General features: G+C 28.8%; 2 protein-coding genes and 1 pseudogene across 2 annotated transcripts; all 3 read right to left on the bottom strand.

The window, feature by feature from the left end:
* Positions 1-1,675: 1,675 nt before the first annotated feature.
* Positions 1,676-7,094, bottom strand: LOC123263361 (GATOR complex protein WDR59). The gene is made up of 12 exons (XM_044726054.1): positions 6,881-7,094; positions 6,495-6,544; positions 6,264-6,405; positions 5,970-6,183; positions 4,923-5,206; positions 4,537-4,843; positions 3,469-4,286; positions 3,240-3,385; positions 2,953-3,159; positions 2,757-2,883; positions 2,042-2,456; positions 1,676-1,969 (listed from the first exon to the last, which is right to left on the bottom strand). Exons 1-12 carry the CDS (start codon positions 6,932-6,934, stop codon positions 1,830-1,832), a joined length of 2,904 nt encoding a protein of 967 aa, XP_044581989.1. The 5' UTR covers positions 6,935-7,094; the 3' UTR covers positions 1,676-1,829.
* Positions 7,095-9,342: 2,248 nt separating this feature from the next.
* LOC123263415 lies at positions 9,343-10,064 on the bottom strand (annotated as a pseudogene).
* A 3,279-nt stretch (positions 10,065-13,343) lies between these two features.
* Positions 13,344-16,094, bottom strand: LOC123263404 (repressor of RNA polymerase III transcription MAF1 homolog). Its single transcript, XM_044726151.1, has 5 exons — positions 14,711-16,094; positions 14,483-14,632; positions 14,134-14,415; positions 13,885-14,004; positions 13,344-13,802 (listed from the first exon to the last, which is right to left on the bottom strand). Exons 1-5 carry the CDS (start codon positions 14,791-14,793, stop codon positions 13,718-13,720), a joined length of 720 nt encoding a protein of 239 aa, XP_044582086.1. The 5' UTR covers positions 14,794-16,094; the 3' UTR covers positions 13,344-13,717.
* Between the last annotated feature and the right edge of the window lie 2,186 nt (positions 16,095-18,280).

Here is an 18,280-nt window from a genome sequence, read left to right on the forward strand (position 1 = left end):
GTATTTTTCTGAGGATTGTACGCTTAGGATTGAAGATTGAAAAAAACATGAAATTGTGATACGTGTACAATAATTATCGTACGTCTGCCAACACTGATGATAGACAGACTGGATAGCTAATGCATCTACACATACTTATGAACTCTGAAACATCAGCAGTTCGATGTGATGTTACATGTCCATACCTTACTCATAGGTATCTCCATCTACAAACATGAATTTACTCTCAACTAGTGTGTAGAAAATTTCGGGCCTGTTTTTTAATCCGAGGTAAAATTTTATTCAATGTTGAGGTGTTATGTCCTCTTCTTGGTGGACAACGATAGAAATCTTTATTTAAATTTAAAGTTACCGACGTGGTCTTTGATTTGCCCGGGAATATTGAAATACTCAACTTTATCAACGGGAACTTGTAGGATGAGGAAAATGATATAAAATGAATATAAATTAAATAAATAATTGAACGGAATGAAGTTAACTGAATCGAAGTATATATTCAAAAGACTTTACACAAAATTAGAAACGAGGTGATAAGTCTGAGCTCGAATACTATTCTGATTCTTCACTAAAATTTACTAAGTCCGACTCGCAGCAGTAGAAGTGGCGGGGGCGGATCTCCCTGCCATCCGAGTATTCCGCTGTACTGGCCTTTTGGCAACGTTGATTGGTCCTTCTTCTTCCTTCTGGGTCCTAGCTGTACTCCTACTCAGGTACTCGTCCTTTCCGGCCGTTGTTGAACTACCTGGGCTCGCCAGCAGAGTTTGTCCGAAGTTTCATCATCCCTGGGAATTTACCGGACTGAGTGGTTGAACTGGACTCGTCATAAATGAGGGTCACTAATCTGCTCAGACTATCTTCTCGCATTTTTTTATACAACATGTTATATTTCTTATGAGATTAAAATATATTTTATAATTTCTATAATTACTTAAGTCGAGGGCAATTAGGTAGTAAATTTATATATTTATGGCTTAATCCTCTTAAAATCCTCAAAAAAATAAAACGAGTCCTACCACAAAAATTTGCTCCCTACCCTAGTCGCTCACGACCTTAGTAGTTTATGCAACTTCAAACAAATAATAATAAAAAAAAAAAGAAAATAATTCTAATAAGTATTTAACGGCGGATTTAATTTATTTATAAATTATAAGTAAACAAAAAAAATGTAAGTTTTGGAGATATTTAATTTTTAATTCCCATTTTTTTTGGTTTACTTATAATTTATATACAAATTAAATCCACCGTTAGATACTTATTAGAATTCTTAACTAATCGGTTGGGTATCGAAATTTACCGAAACCGGGTAAAACTGGCTAGATTTCGTAGGCTACTCGCTTCGAACAGCCGACTATTATTACAGTCAGCTACACAGCAGAGCGCTGTATTTGAAAATAATCAACGGCAATATTATGGAGACTCTACGCATAGTGTATAGTCTCCATAAACAATATATTTATGGTGAAGAAATCTTTTCTGCGTAACTGTTGCTTTACAGTTACCCCAACGTATCAGTAGTAATTCTCAGTGAATCACGGCAATTTTTTTTCTTTTTGTGTAACGTCACGATATTTCAAGATAATTTGTCGTGATGTATAAAGTTATTGTGGTTTATAAATAATATGGATTTGCTAAAAAATTACAGTTGTTATTAAAATTTTAATAATCAAACTCAATGTTAAATTTAGATCATAGATTCATTTTCACACAACTTTGATATTTAAAAAATGTATATCTAAATTCTATATACACTTAATACTGATAGGAACTGATAGGAAGCATCTGGAAAGTATTTTAATTTATACATAATTTATTTACAACTTGATCAATTTCTATGATTTTAACAAATTTGTACTTTCCTGAAGACAAGCACAGCCACAACCTGTCGGACAAACTCTTTCATTAGTAAACCACGCTGCAAGATGTTGCGTATGCCCACCGTGGCCGCAAATAAGACAAAATGTACTATGGCCTAAAATATTATTAAATATAATTAAAAAAAGAAGATTATTATACAACTACATAGTATTAATTAACTACTCACCTTTAACTGAAATATGACAAATAATGCATTGAAACGTTAAGCGTTTACAACTAGTACATTGTGGTTCTCGATTTGTTTGCTTACAAAGATGACACTCGCTTTGAAGTTTAACATCTTTCTGCGAGTCGAGGTGGGAGGCACTAACATGTTTTAAAATTTGAGCCCTTCCATCAAGAAGTCTCCACCTGTGAAGAACTTCTGCATAAACTTTTTTGTAACGGTCATACAATAGAGTATTGTTTTCATCCAATAATCGAATACTGCGGCCTATATCATTTAAAGAATCTGGAAAAGTTTTTGAATCATCCAATGATTCGGACCATGAACTTGATCGATTGTATTTCAAGTTTTGAACACTCCAGCCTTCTGAGCTAGTATCCGCATGATGAATTGTGTGATATGGAGAACCTCCAGGCTTAAAAAAAAATAGCAGTATTATTTACTGATCGGTTTTTACTACTCAAAAATTGTCATGTTTTGTCAATAATTTTTTAATTAATATATAATTATTTAATTTTTCAACTTTAACTTTTTACTGGCAATAAGTTTTGAGGACTAATTATATTCTAAACATCATAGCAATAAATTTCATAAAGTAGCTAATCAAGTACTATTAATTAAATGCGACATTCTATTTAAATTGATATAATTCCCAGAATACAGAATATTCTATACATCTTATGCATTATTGGTTCAAATTATCAATATAACTTACGCTAACATTGACTGATTTACTCGTTAAGTATCCCAGACTATTGTCATGACTTTCTGAACGATCGCTAAAGACACAGCTCAACATTCCAGCCATCTGAATATCTGATTGATTTACATAATGTTGAATCCTATAAATATTAATTTTAAAATGTTATAAATCATGATTGAAAATAAATTTAATATATCACTTTACTTACAGAGAATGTACAAGTTTTTGTCCAAATGGATGAAGTGGCCAAGGCAAAACTATGTCTTGAATTTGACATAAATTTTGTGACGGATTTGATAACGGCGAAATAACAAGTGCAGATAAACACCATGCTTGAATTAGATCAGGACGATTTAATAATGAAGCGACATTAGCATTATGTTGACACATTGACGGAATTTCTAACAAATTTAAGCTAGAAAAGATTTGAATATTATCTATAAATTATTGTTAATTTAAATATAAATATTAATCATTAAAGTTTTGAGTATTTACATATACTTCTCAGCAAGTTCTTTGTTTACAAAAAATAATAATGAAGTATCATACACAGTAACTAATGAATAGTAATTTTTGTTATAACAATTCTGATTTTGAGTTACAGATGAATTATAAACATTTTTTCTTGATGATCTTTGTTGCTATTTTATAATAGATAATAAATTATTAAAATTAAGTGTGGAATTTGACGTAAAAATATCCATAAAAAATAATTAAAACATACCCGTTCGGGAAAATAAAATGAACTAATTGACATAGTATCTCCAGACTGACCATATGAATTGGAATATAAATTCATGTATGATCCACTATTCCCAATATTTCCCAAAGCAGAAAGAGAACGCGGTGTACTACCATCTGGTTTAATAGCAAACGAGCGCCTGGTAAAAGTTGAGCGACCGAAACAAACAAGAATCCCTAAACTGCAAAATTTAGCACCTGATGTTCTTGGAAATGGAATATAATTATCTTGATAATTTGTACAAATAGTCGTTGAGTTTAAAAAATCAGCATTAGACTGAATGTGATAATCTAAAAGATTAGATTCACTTTCGCTTGGAACACAAGTTTGTTCTAAAGTTATGATAAGTTGTCTTAAGCAAGGTTCTAAGCAAGTTCGATTTTTTTTAACTCTTTGTTGCGAAGTTTGTTTAAGAACTCTTAATAATTTAGCCATTGTTGTATTATCAACTGTAGTACCCGAACAAAACTGAAACGTAGGTTGTGCACTATAAGGATAGTTTCCAGGAAAATTGACTTTTAATATAACATGATAGTTTTTGTTTCTCGCTGTCACTGTACAACTTCTTTCTATGACATCCATTGAATTCAGTTCGATGTTAGGAATATTCATATTTATTAATGAAAATTCTTGTTGTAAAGTTTTTGGTTGGGTTGGCGATGGTAATTCTTTGTCATGGTCTAAATTGGTACTAGCTTCATTAGATATCATTTGCATATCAACCTGAGAAGATGAATAACTTAATTCATTATCATTTTGAGAGTCATTCAGTTGAAGATCTTGAACAGATTGTAATGCTCCTGTAAAAGAAATATGTATACATATACATATTTTGATTTTAATGATAGAAAGAAATGATCAAAATTTTATTTTCTTGGAAGAAAAAGAAATAGAAAAATTGAGTAATTTATTTGTACTTATTTTCACGTCTATAATAACTTTGAAAGTATTTTAATCAAATGATTCTATTCTTTTTGTTTATTAAAACAAAAAAAATTATATTTTCTCGAGTACGTAAGCTGGATTATTATCGCAAAAGTATTAACTTACTTAAATTTGTATCTTCAGAGTATTGGGTATATAAGGATGTAGCATCGTCCATATCATGACCACATAATTTTTTTAAAAACCCATCAATTTTGAATATCCTCAAACATTGATCTTTTGACCATGTTATCAAATCGTAGTCATTACTGTTTACTTTAGGATGCCGCCATTGAAACTCTAAAACAACATCCGTGTGTCCGACAAAAGTATGAATTGGCGTATTTAGATTTGCTATGTTCCATAGTAAGAGGCTATTTTCTCCACGACGCAGAGGTGGAACAACTATTGTCACCAGACTTTCTCCAAATGGCTAGAAAGAAAAAATAATGTTAATTTCAAAAAACTTGGCTCAGTTAATGAAAAAAAAAAAAAAAAAAAAAAAAAAAAACCGTGTATCTGGCTCTCCAAACAGGATAATTTGTTGACAAAATACTGTCGACTTTACGAGGATTACAAATATCAAAAACTTTAACAGTGCAATCTTGACTTGAGGTAGCTATTTGGTTTTGTTGAAATGGACACCAGTCTAATCCATGAATCTTGGTTAAATGAGCGGCAATGTATTGTACAGGACTATTACTTTTTCTCTGATCCCATATTTTAATATCACCGTCATGAGCTGTGGCTAACGTATAAGATAGTAAGGGACTCCATTTTACTTGCGAAGAACCCGCTATAATAAAACAAATTCCTTATTTTGTAGAGATTCAATTTCTTTGAAAGAAGTGAATATTTGTGTATTTAAATATTGATAAGTTTAAATTAAATTATCAATCTGTAACTTCAGTTTTCTCATTTTGGAAGTACAGAAAGCGTAAAAAAATTTTAACTTGAGGAAGTCCAAGCGCTGCTTATGTTAAGGTAGTTGTAGCGTGATAGGCATTTCAACAGAAAATTATGAAATTTTTTTTATTGAAAGATAAATATATTAATAATTCACTACCAAAATTTCAGATCAATTGACCGCACCGTTTTTGAGTAATTAATTTTCGAAATTGTATCTTTTACACGTAGAGGTATAGAGAGATGGTAAAGTTAGTATGAAATCTTCCATACCACTCGAGTGGGCCAAAGATTTCATACTAACTTTCCCATCTCTCTATACCTCTTCGTGTAAAAGATACAATTTCGAAAATTAATTACTCAAAAACGGTGCGGTCAATTGATCTGAAATTTTGGTAGTGAATTATTAATATATTTATCTTTCAATAAAAAAAATTTCATAATTTTCTGTTGAAATGCCTATCACGCTACAACTACCTTAAATAAAAATGATTAGATAAGAATGTAAATTAATTTTTTATAATACTTGAAACTTTTACATACACCATAAAACTTAACTTATTGATAGTGCATAGATTAGTTCAAGGTAAATTTAGTTAGCAAACGCATAAACTAACAGTCATTTTGTAAAACAAAAAATTCCTCATTCTCACCTACTGCTGACAAAGACAGAGACGGTTTTCTGGAATCTCTCAGATCCCAAACGTGGATAAAAGTATCTATACTACAAGAAGCTATAATATCAGGTTCCTTAGGATGCCAATTTAGATCACTAACAACTCTGTTGTGCCCTTTTAGAGTGTGAATTATTGGCAGATCTTGATTATTGTTACCGGCAACACTCAAAATTTCAATTCTTGTGTTACTCTATTAAAATATAATTTATTTTAATCAAGAAACATTTCACTTCTCCCTATAGATATATTTAGTTTTAAACAATAACTCACAGATATGGCACAAAAATGATAATTACTTATAGTAGGATTCCATTCAGCAGAGCCAACTTCATATTTACTTTGTCGGGGATATTTTTTTAATGAATTTAATTCATCACCATCATCCAATTTTTTTATGGCTAAAAATCTGCGCCTAAAAATAATAGAATAAAGAAAAATAATAAAATAAATAATGTAAAATTTTAATATTAATAAAACGAATTATTGTAAATTGATACTTACCCAGCTAACAAGACATAAGATCCAGTAGTGTCCAATGCCATTGTGTTCGCCTAAAAATAATGGAATTTTGATATTAATTATTTTCTCGAGTATTCTGATCATAGTTGAATATCATAAGAGATAACTCTGATTAAAAGTAACTGATGTACGATAATTTTTTTCTTAAGTAAATAAATAAATAATTTAAATACTGGATTTACAAAATTAATGGGTAAAATTAGTAATTGTAATTTAAATAAGATTTATTTCTAATTGAATTATTTCGACAAGAGTTAAATAGAAAATCTTAAAAAACGACGTAAGAGTAACAATTAAAAAAATGAATATGGTCTTTTAGTTTATGTATATGTATTAATATATGTATTTAATTTAAATAATAATTTTACCTGTAAATCTCGATGTTCAGTGACAACATAGTCACTTACCCAACGTTTCAGCATTTTACTAAAAAATATTTCAAGTTCTCACCATTCTTTAGAGTTTTAGACAGTTGACTTAGGTGTATTATTGTTTTTTTTTTTTTTTTTTTACATTTCTCATTCCAATAGATAAAAGTATCTCATCATCCTCTATGATAGACAGTGTTGGCAGACCCGTGAAAAATTATTATTGTATCAGGGCCGTAAAATTATTGTACTTTGAATAAAATTATTGCACATTTCAAAATTATGTTTAATTGTCGCTTGATTGCTTGAGTTTTTTAAAATATAGTTAAAGTATTACTATTCATATGATAATTATGTAATTATTTAACATAATTTTGTAGAAATGCAATTTTTTAGACGAGTATCTACACTTGAGAACTTACTTAATTATTAATATGGCGGGAAATTTAACTCAGGTATTTCAATAAGATCATGGTAAGGAAATAAGATCATTTTGCAGAAAAATAATGTCACCAACTTCCTTTTTAATTTTAAAGATTCAATAATATTTATTCAATTTTAAATATTTGATAAAATTAAGTTCGATTTTTAACATGTAATAATTTATATCTTTATTATTTAAAACATTCAATATCTTTTTAATTTTTTTTTAAATTACGATATTGCTCATTAATCAAAACAATCACAAAATATTTCACTTTTTATAATCTGGCAATCTTACATTATCAATATTTTCAGAGTCTGAATTGTCAGATTCTGATTCATCAATCAAAGACAGAACCATTCTTTCAAAATTTGCAGATGTGGAAGTAATAGGTACTTCTTTAGCTTTTTGATTATTTTTCTTGTTACTTTTAGGATAAAGTACAATACTCGTCATCCTACTGCATTCTTCACGAGTTAGCTCATAAGATACACAATCTTTGTTCACTCGTTGTCTAGCTAGAAGCAAGCTATTAACAGTTGATGTTACTAATTTATTTCTTGTCTTCGTTTTTATTAAATTTACTGCACTAAATACTCCTTCACATTCTGTATTGGAATGAGGTAGAGAAAGTACATTCAACGCAAATTTGGACAAATTTTTGAAGCTATAAAATACTTGGTCATCTTCACCTCGGTCAAATAAATTGTGCCAAAAAACGTTAATATCGTCCTCCTTACTCATATGGGAAGATAATTCATAAGCAGGTAGCTTTCTTCATTCATTATCAATAATTTGATATTGATTTTCATCAACTAATCGTGGTAACGATTGCATTCAAGGAAGCAAGCTCGGTACAATATCTCTATAGGTTTCATTCATTGCATTTACTGGCTTTAATGCAGACATTCTTTGTAATGTAATATCGTCAAAATCAAATCTTTTTTTAATTTCAAGACAGCCAGTCAAAATAAAATTTTTACAACCCGTGTAAGAATCATTTTTTAGTTGAGTATTATTTCTCATTTCCGGTTGTTGTAAATATATAGCGACGTTTGATCCTCGATACATGTTTTCAAGCCGTAAAAACTGTTCTTGATTCGATGGGTCAATTTTTTGTATCGAAGTCTTATTAACGTAGTCTCGTACCATGTATGTTTATAATAAATCAAGGTAGATAAGTTTGACTTCATCACACATACTAGCAATTATTGGTTTATCGGATTGAAACAATTTGTTTAAATCTGTAAATTTTGGTAAAATCCAGTCTAGGAATAAAAAATACAATGTTACTAACGGATCCGAAAGAGCATACAGTATGTTATATCTACAGACCGCAATTTTACTTTCGACTTTTCTTGTTTAAAATATATTTGTAATGCATTCCATTGTTCTAATAATCGTGATACTACTGCAGTCAATGACAACCATCGAGTCAGCGACGGGTGTAATATTTTATGGATGTCTAGATCCAAAAATATTTGAAACTTTTGAAAATGAGGCTGTCTCTTAGAACTAGATTTAAAATAATTATAAACATCACGCGCTAAATCTTCACATGTACGAGGAAGCTCTTTGCAGGCTTCACTTGCACACAAATGCATTGAATGGCAAATGCATTTTAATACTGATATACCAAGACACTTTTCCCGAAACCGGCTAGCCACTGAATTGTTAATTCCCATCATTTTATTACATCCATCAGATGCAAATCCTATCACATTTTTAAAATTTATGTTATATTTATCGAATGAGTTCTCAATACATTTAAGGTAGTTGTAGCGTGATAGGCATTTCAACAGAAAATTATGAAATTTTTTTTATTGAAAGATAAATATATTAATAATTCACTACCAAAATTTCAGATCAATTGACCGCACCGTTTTTGAGTAATTAATTTTTGAAATTGCATCTTTTACACGTAGCGGTATAGAGAGATGATAAAGTTAGTATGAAATCTTTGGCCCACTCGAGTGGTATGGAAGATTTCATACTAACTTTACCATCTCTCTATACCTCTACGTGTAAAAGATACAATTTCGAAAATTAATTACTCAAAAACGGTGCGGTCAATTGATCTGAAATTTTGGTAGTGAATTATTAATATATTTATCTTTCAATAAAAAAAATTTCATAATTTTCTGTTGAAATGCCTATCACGCTACAACTACCTTAAATAAGTGCTCAGCTGTAGCTGCTTGGGCAATGATTTCTTGACTAGAAGAAGCAGCAGTAGAAACATCCATTCCAGAGTCATTAATTTCTCTTTCAAAAATCTGTTGCAGTTTCCAAAATCTACTCACTATTTTTCCTTCAACATTATCGTAAAACCTGTATAAAAAGAAATGAAATTTAATAAAAATGAAAATCATACTGACGAAAAGCAAAAATAAAAACCACCTGACTACAATGCATAATGTTTGAATCGCTGAAATATCAGTTGACTCATCAATTAATATGCTGAAAAACGTATTTTTTAATTTTTCACACAAAGTCACAGTTTGTGATTCTGCAATGACATTTTTAACAACTGCTTTAGCTTTAGTCGGTTTCAATTGTACTTCTTGAAGTGTTTTCGAGTTTCAATAACAGTCTTTCAGTAAATCTATTAAGTGATCCATAATGTTGAATGATAAATTATGCTCGCAACCATGAAAGCACACATTTTTATTTCAGCTCTCTTAGTTAAAGAGCTCATTGATGATTTTTCTTTGCTACTATCGATACATTTTTTTAATGATTGTTGACTTTCGGATGGGACTGATTCCAACTCTGAAACATCAGCAGTTCGATGTGATGTTACATGTCCATACCTTACTCATAGGTATCTCCATCTACAAACATGAATTTACTCTCAACTAGTGTGTAGAAAATTTCGGGCCTGTTTTTTAATCCGAGGTAAAATTTTATTCAATGTTGAGGTGTTATGTCCTCTTCTTGGTGGACAACGATAGAAATCTTTATTTAAATTTAAAGTTACCGACGTGGTCTTTGATTTGCCCGGGAATATTGAAATACTCAACTTTATCAACGGGAACTTGTAGGATGAGGAAAATGATATAAAATGAATATAAATTAAATAAATAATTGAACGGAATGAAGTTAACTGAATCGAAGTATATATTCAAAAGACTTTACACAAAATTAGAAACGAGGTGATAAGTCTGAGCTCGAATACTATTCTGATTCTTCACTAAAATTTACTAAGTCCGACTCGCAGCAGTAGAAGTGGCGGGGGCGGATCTCCCTGCCATCCGAGTATTCCGCTGTACTGGCCTTTTGGCAACGTTGATTGGTCCTTCTTCTTCCTTCTGGGTCCTAGCTGTACTCCTACTCAGGTACTCGTCCTTTCCGGCCGTTGTTGAACTACCTGGGCTCGCCAGCAGAGTTTGTCCGAAGTTTCATCATCCCTGGGAATTTACCGGACTGAGTGGTTGAACTGGACTCGTCATAAATGAGGGTCACTAATCTGCTCAGACTATCTTCTCGCATTTTTTTATACAACATGTTATATTTCTTATGAGATTAAAATATATTTTATAATTTCTATAATTACTTAAGTCGAGGGCAATTAGGTAGTAAATTTATATATTTATGGCTTAATCCTCTTTTCTATCTTATTATTCCTAGTCTATTATGCTGAATTTTCAGAGAGTAAAAATACATTTTAACAATAACATTTTTTACTAATAGCTAAAAGTCTAGACCTAGATTGAGGGGTTTTCCCAAAAGTTTTCTTATAATTATAAAAATAAATTTTAATGTTAAAATTTGCGCTATCAAAGGGGTATCATCAGTGCTCGCGTGGCAGCGCCAGTCGCGATTCAACTAAACCGTGATATGACATCACAGAGGGTAGGCCGTTGTAAATGTATTTTCAAAAATTTTATTTTTTCTAATTATATCTTACATAAATCTGGAAATTAAATTAAATAAAGTTTTAGAAAAATAATACAAGATTAGCGATGTGGAAGCTTTATAATAGTTTATTAAAATTTTTTTTCAAAAAGTAATTAGAAAAATAAAATTTCAGAAAATGCATTTACTACGACCTAGCCGTAACACCCTTACATTCACACGGCATGTATTTATTCGGACTTTTTTATGATACTGAAATCAACAGACATCTTACAATTTTTTAAATATTTATAACAATTAAATTATTATAAAAAAAATTTAGTACAAAAATGTCACATGTAGAAATTAAAAATAATTATAAATGCGAATTTTCAAAAATATTTTTTTTATTATAATTGATTTGCTAAAAGATTTTCAAAAATTGTAAGATGTCTGCTGATTTCAGGATCATACTTTTTTACATATGAATAGATATGTCGATGCTTCTATTATTTTGAAAGATGCGGACATTCGTCACCCTCTATTTCTATCCTATATTATAAAATAGATGAAAGTCTTGAAGTTAGTCAAAGGTCGAAACTCGCAAAATACGGGCCACGATTCATTATTGGTTAAAATTTAGGCGCGCGCGTAGCGCGCTATTTAAATTTATAGTTCTGTATAAATTATAATAATCATTCGTAACGAGTAAACTCCAGTCGTGCGTCGAAGCTGACACAAACAATTTTCTTTTAAGTCAGCTTTAAATAAGGGTCATTTTTTTCCAATTAAATATTCTGTTTTTAAACTGAAGATTCTAAGTATTGCGTTATGTCTTGAAAGATTTTATGATTATGAATTTACATAAATTTCGCGTGTTAGAGTAAAATTTATTTTAGTACTTATATATAAGTGGGGCTCTACTTATTTTCAGACATAGAAAATCGAAAAATTCACTTACTCATTTTTTTTTTCTTCCACCAAAATGGTGAAAAATTGACAACGTTGTTTTCGAATCGTTCTACTGTTGAGATACACAAAAAAAAATTTACCAATCTTAAAGAAAAGTGCATCATCTTTAAATTGTCGATCAATAATTTAAGTTTAATTAGGAGATTTTTCAAATTCAAAAATCGCCATAAACTTTGATTTTCTGATAATCAAACCAGTTCTTATCTGTAATTCGCTGAAAGAAAAGAAAATTAAAGAGAAGAAATTTTCGAACGTCTTCATTTTTCGATTTTCTATGACTGAAAATCAATGAAGATCTACTTCTACATAAATATTGATGAAGTATTTGCTGCCCGCATTATCATAAACTGATGAATACTTATTGAATTAATAAACTCTAAAAATAATAATATTCAAGTTCTACAATAATTGTAAAAACAAAATATTTCTTTTACTTTTTTGATATTCTACATCTCTAATTTTATTTTCATTTTTCTAAAAGTTTTATTTAATGATTAAATTTCATTAAGATTTCTTTTATTCTAGTGCTGTAAAAATTAATAAGTGCATGATTTGTTATATATATATTCATTAAATTAATTTTAGTGTGTGATTTTAGTACATCGAAATTTTTTTGCCCATTATATAGCAACTGCATCTTGTATTGCGAATAATTTCATGATATAAAATTTATCTGAAAGATGCAAACATGCATAAAACTTTTAAGAATCGTTAAAAACACTTCAGAAAAATTCAAAAACACAAAAGAAAGAATATTATAAAATAAAAGTACGAATTCTCATTGTTAATATGTTTTTACTGATGTTTTATTACTATAGTAGCACATTTTAATTCAACAATATTTTTACTCTTTGTAAAAAACTATTTTTTTTTACTTAATTAATGTTTATAAGTAAAAACTCTCAATAACTCTTCCATAACATAGAATTATGACATAATGGAAAAAAAAAAAGAAAAAATAAATAGAGTTATATTTCTCTTAACTGTAAATTATTCTAAAAAACTTAGTATTTTTAAATAGTTACCATTTAATTGGATACTTGAATTTTAAATTTAAGATATAATAATTTTTGCAAGTACTTAATAATTACATGCATTTTGTATGATCTATAAAATTGTGTGAATATTAATAACTCTTAGGTGTTAATAACTATTATTAAATTTGATTTTGTATATAGAAAAAGTATAGATAATCATATAGAGCATTAAATATGTATTATTGTATTTTTGATGGATAAGTTTAAATACTAAAGACTCGAAACTATAGTAGAAGAATGCACAAAATTCCATCTCCCAAAAACATATGAAAGCCATATAATTTGATATATTTCTATTTTCTACAACTAATGTAGAATAATAGACATTAAATACACGCAATATACAGTGATAATATTCGATTATGATTCTTAAAGAAAATTAAACTTTTATTTAGCTAATTATAAAGCTGTAAATTTTATCGCGGAAACAATCATATTGTTGTATTGTTTTAAATTAAATATTTCGAAAAAAATAACTAATATTAATTTTTCTTAAAATTTTGAAAAAAAGTTAATTTAAATATAAAATTACGCTTGAATTGCAAGTAAAAATTTTATATTTATCGCTTAATAACGATCGTTGTCAATGTCATCATCATCTTCATCCATAGCAAAATCACTACCAACTCCAGAATCTAAAACGTACAGAGGACTGTAACAACATAAAAAAAAAGTATTAATAATATTTACACATATGCTGTTATTTATAAAAATGATCGAAAGTCAATACTAACTTTATTGCTCTACAATTAAAGAATACGATGCGTTTCAATTTTTTATTGTAAAAAAAATAGTTGAATGACCATAAGCAACCATCTTCTCCAAAAGGATCTGACGCCAAATCCGGATTATAGCTGTATAGCAGTAATGAGAATTAATAAGTTGTGTGAGAAAGTCAAAATATTGATATAAAAGATATTTTTTTTTCTTTTTCAATGCAACAAGTACTATAATTATTACTTATTAATTATTACTATTGTTACCTATAAATATCACATTCGCTCATTGATATTTCATCTTCAATTGCAGCCCACAATGCAGATCTTAAATTGCGGTAATGATCACCAGCAGTAGCACTAAGATTACTGTCAACTGCATTCATGACCCATTGCAAACTGGGTTCCTTACTGAATTCGTGACTTTTAGCATCGGAAAAATCGTAATCAGGACAGAATGTTGAATTTAAAGTTGCAATTAAATAAAATAAAGTTTTTCGGCTGATTGTGTCACATAAAGGTCCTTCTTCATCTCCAGAGATACTTTTACTGTAAAAATATTTATATAACGATTTGTTTTCTTTTGCATTGAGTAAAAAAATGTTAAAATAAATACCTGAAATAGGATTGGGCTGGTGACGTGCCAAGAGATGTTTGTGGTGGAGATAAAGCTTGAAGGTCGTGTGGTGTAACTCCTTGCTCAGAATTAAATCTTTTATACATTTGCTTATCATTTCCAGCCATTTTACAAGAGTAACTTTCAATTCTGAAATAAAAAAATTGTTCTTTCATTATTACAAAATAATTTACTTATATATACGACTATAAAATTAAAAATGACTACCTTCCGATGATTTTGCAGTCACCGGTTTTGATAAACAAAGCACTGTTTATTGCTTCAAATCTAGTGCTTTCCAATAGTTTCATGTTGATTGATAACGTAGTTAATTAAAATATAAATCAAATTATCCTCTGAATTAAATTTCTCAAAATCTTAAATGTCGTTGGAGATGTTCTCAACAGTAAGATTTTAACATTTTCTAGATATTTGCCTTTTTTTATAAGAGTTATCAGCTCTTCGACAAATTTTATTGAATTCAATAAATTTACTCTATAATTCACTTCATTTGATAATTCAATTCAAACGAAATATCAAAAAATTCAATGAATTACGGCTACTAAATTCGTTCTTCAGCATTTTTTTTATATTTATAAAAATTCCTTTTCTCTTCGAGTGAACAAATTTTATTGTCGATGTAACTGCGTATTCTTCAGTGCTACACTTGCGGTACATTACAAAATTACTGTTTATTTTTTTCAAGTTAATCAAATATTCAATAAAATTAAAGTATTTATTTTATTATTTTAATAGAAAAAGAAAAAAAATAACAACAGTTAGTTAGTTTTTTATGATGAATTTTTAACTTCAAACAGTTTTTGTTTTTTTCTCTTTTCTTTTTATTCTCTTGTCAGCGACGCTTATAGCTTGTGCATAAAAACTACGTACTAAAAATAATATAGTCAATACACTTGAGGGAAGAATAAGTAAAAAATTTTTTGCTCTTTTGAGCAACAGATATAAAGTTTTAAATATTTACTTTTACTCAAATAACCCAACTGGTTAATTAATAACCATTTAATTATTCACTTTTTCGGTACTATAGCGAACAATCCATGATTACAAACATTGTTGTAGTTGTTTTTCTAACTGGACACTGTTGTAAGTTTGAGAAATGACAAGATTCACGTAAACAGTATCTCACGTCACACAAATTCTCAAAGTAATCTCCGAAATTGCATCAATATAATGAATACGAGAAAAACAATAACTTTAGATTAATCACCAAGTGAGGAAAATCTAAAAATTGCAATGTCAATACGACGCACACTTATAAGTCGTCTTGTTAAAATAACTCAGACCATTTTATTTTCTGGTTCTTTCTTTTGACAGAAGTTGATTTTTATTGTTTGAATATCTCTCTCTATCTATCATGAATATACATTTTTTGTCTTTTTTTAGTGGTTTGTTTGGTGGTTGCGCAATACATGTTCAGTTTTCTCACCATTGCGCATAATATTTCGTATCAATAGACACAGATTTATTCCATTTATTCCCAGTACAGTAGACTCTCAATAAAGTTACACTTTCAGGGTTACGTTTCTCTCCCACTTGATTATTAATGATCAATAATATTTAAAGGAAATACAAGTTATTTGTTGCTATTGATTTTTATCACCCTCTTTAAGAAGATACATTTACCCCCGAAACTCTAACTATATTAAGTGTCTACTGGTACATGCGGAACATAAACGCTTATTAACCCTTCAGTACCCTCGCTATGAGAATTTTTCTTACGCAACAACATTCAACTTATAGGATGTTAGATTTGGGTGTAATAAAGGCCTGCATTTTTTTATTTTTCCTAATTTTTTCTTTTTTTTTTAATTTTTATTGCTTGCCCAACATTCTAGTGATTTTTCAAAAAAAATAATTAAATGCAGGTCTAAATTTATTAAAAAAAAAAGGTTAGTACTCAATTTCAGATTTTTTTTTATCTAAAAGTGTTGATTAGAGCACTCATCAAAGTTTTATTTTCAAAATTTTATCGCGAAAAAAAAATCATATTTCATTTACAAATAAATGCTCTTTTAAGTATTCAGAAAAAGAACAACTGCTATTTTTTTAATTTAAAAAAATCGATTTCTTCGTTGAAATATCGATTGTCAAAATTGTCGATTGTCGGTTGTCGGTTAAGTTCACAGTCATGGTCGAGAGATATATTCTCTCTTTTTACATAATTTCGATGGGGATCCATCGAACTTGATTACTAGTGATGCTGAAAGCTTTTGTGGTATCTGTTCGAGTTATAAAGATGTTTATTAAATGAAAGAAATTAAATGAGAGTAAAGACAAACTATGAAAAAATAAATGGGGTTTATTTCTAATGTATTTTTAATATTAAGTAGCAAGTAGCAAATTTACTCCTAATTTACACCTAATTACTACTTTTTATAAACACCTAATATATATACTAGGGTGTGCCAAAATGTAACTCCCGTGGAGAATCTTTTAAAATTGGAATTTTTAGTTCCGCTTTTAACAGGGGCTGCGTTTGGGCATTTCCTGATATATTTTGGTGTGAGACAATGTAAGGTAAAAGCCCCAATAGATGATCATGTACCAGTATATGATCACTCCATGTATTTGTATACCTATATTTGTGAATATAGATATACAGATACATGGAGTGATCATATACTGGTACGTGATCATCTATTGGGGCTTTTACCTTATTTGATTTTCATAGAATTTTTTAACAGAAGCTTAGTTTGGGTATTTCCGGTGAAAATTCAAAATTTGGCCGGAAGTGCCCAATTAAATCTCCTGTTAAAAATCCTATAAATAATCAAATGAATTCTCTCAACTCGAAATATCTCAAGAAATGCCCAAACATAGCTGCTGTTAAAAGTGGAACTCAAAATTCCAATTTTAAAAGGTTCTCCACGGAAGTTACATTTTGGCACACCCTAATATATACATTGAAAATGTTCTTTTAAAAATTAATAATTGAAGAATTGTTATTTATTATTATTTTTTTATATTAAAATATATTTTCTGACGAATTAAAAATTCCCAAAAAAATACCCTAAAAAAATGTATCCCCTAAAACTTTCCGGCTATTTGCAAAATACCCCTAAATTTAGGGGAAAATCCCCCAAGTTGGCATCACTGGCTTGAATTTAGATCTACTAGTCATTTGACCGCTAGGCGCTAAAACTTTAATTTAGTCAAATTAATTTTTGTATTTAACTATTTTTTTTTTATTTTCAAAATTTCAACGATCAATGCCTCATATACTATTTATTTTTTAATTTTAGGAATTTTTATAGGTTTTTTATTTTAATTTATCGTGTATTGGATTGACTAGAAAACCAATACTTTTCAATACTTTTTTCTTTGTCTCAATACTTTTTTTTTTATCAGGGGTCTTACATTTCATTAGTAAATAAATAATTAAATATAAAATTAAATAATCAATCAAAAAATCTTATAGACAATGATTTATTGTAAATTTTTATAACAATCAATTATATTTATTCCTAAATTATCTAATATTATTAAACATAATTTTTCTAGTAATTATATAGAAGTGAGGATCTTCTGATTTTTAGCCATAAAAAATCAAAAAATGAAGATAGCAAATTTTTTTTACTAGTGTATAAAAGTTCTTTATTTTGTGCAGACAAATTTTTTTTTTCTGAAAATATATATAATTAAATGAAATGAATGTTTTAACAACAAAATCATAATTGTTATTTGAACAACAGACACTGAATTTTATATAAAAAATCAACTCTAAGAAATTAATGTTTCTAGACAGATAACTATAACTGTGATCTTTATAATATATAA

The sequence above is a fragment of the Cotesia glomerata genome, linkage group LG4 (assembly GCF_020080835.1).
Source record: "Cotesia glomerata isolate CgM1 linkage group LG4, MPM_Cglom_v2.3, whole genome shotgun sequence".
NCBI lineage: Eukaryota > Metazoa > Arthropoda > Insecta > Hymenoptera > Braconidae > Cotesia > Cotesia glomerata.

What these genes read in the sequence shown, in the direction of transcription:
- LOC123263361 (XM_044726054.1), bottom strand. Translation starts at nt 6,934, where the DNA reads ATGCTGAAACGTTGGGTAAGTGACTATGTTGTCACTGAACATCGAGAT. An exon ending in CTGAACATCGAGATTTACAG is followed by an intron (nt 6,545 to 6,880) that starts GTAAAATTATTA and finishes CATTATTTTTAG; the next exon opens with GCGAACACAATGGCATTGGA. An exon ending in GAACTTGCTGAGAAGTATAT is followed by an intron (nt 3,160 to 3,239) that starts GTAAATACTCAA and finishes AATCTTTTCTAG; the next exon opens with CTTAAATTTGTTAGAAATTC.
- LOC123263404 (XM_044726151.1), bottom strand. Translation starts at nt 14,793, where the DNA reads ATGAAACTATTGGAAAGCACTAGATTTGAAGCAATAAACAGTGCTTTG. An exon ending in GACTGCAAAATCATCGGAAG is followed by an intron (nt 14,633 to 14,710) that starts GTAGTCATTTTT and finishes TTTTTATTTCAG; the next exon opens with AATTGAAAGTTACTCTTGTA. An exon ending in CCAGCCCAATCCTATTTCAG is followed by an intron (nt 14,416 to 14,482) that starts GTATTTATTTTA and finishes ATATTTTTACAG; the next exon opens with TAAAAGTATCTCTGGAGATG.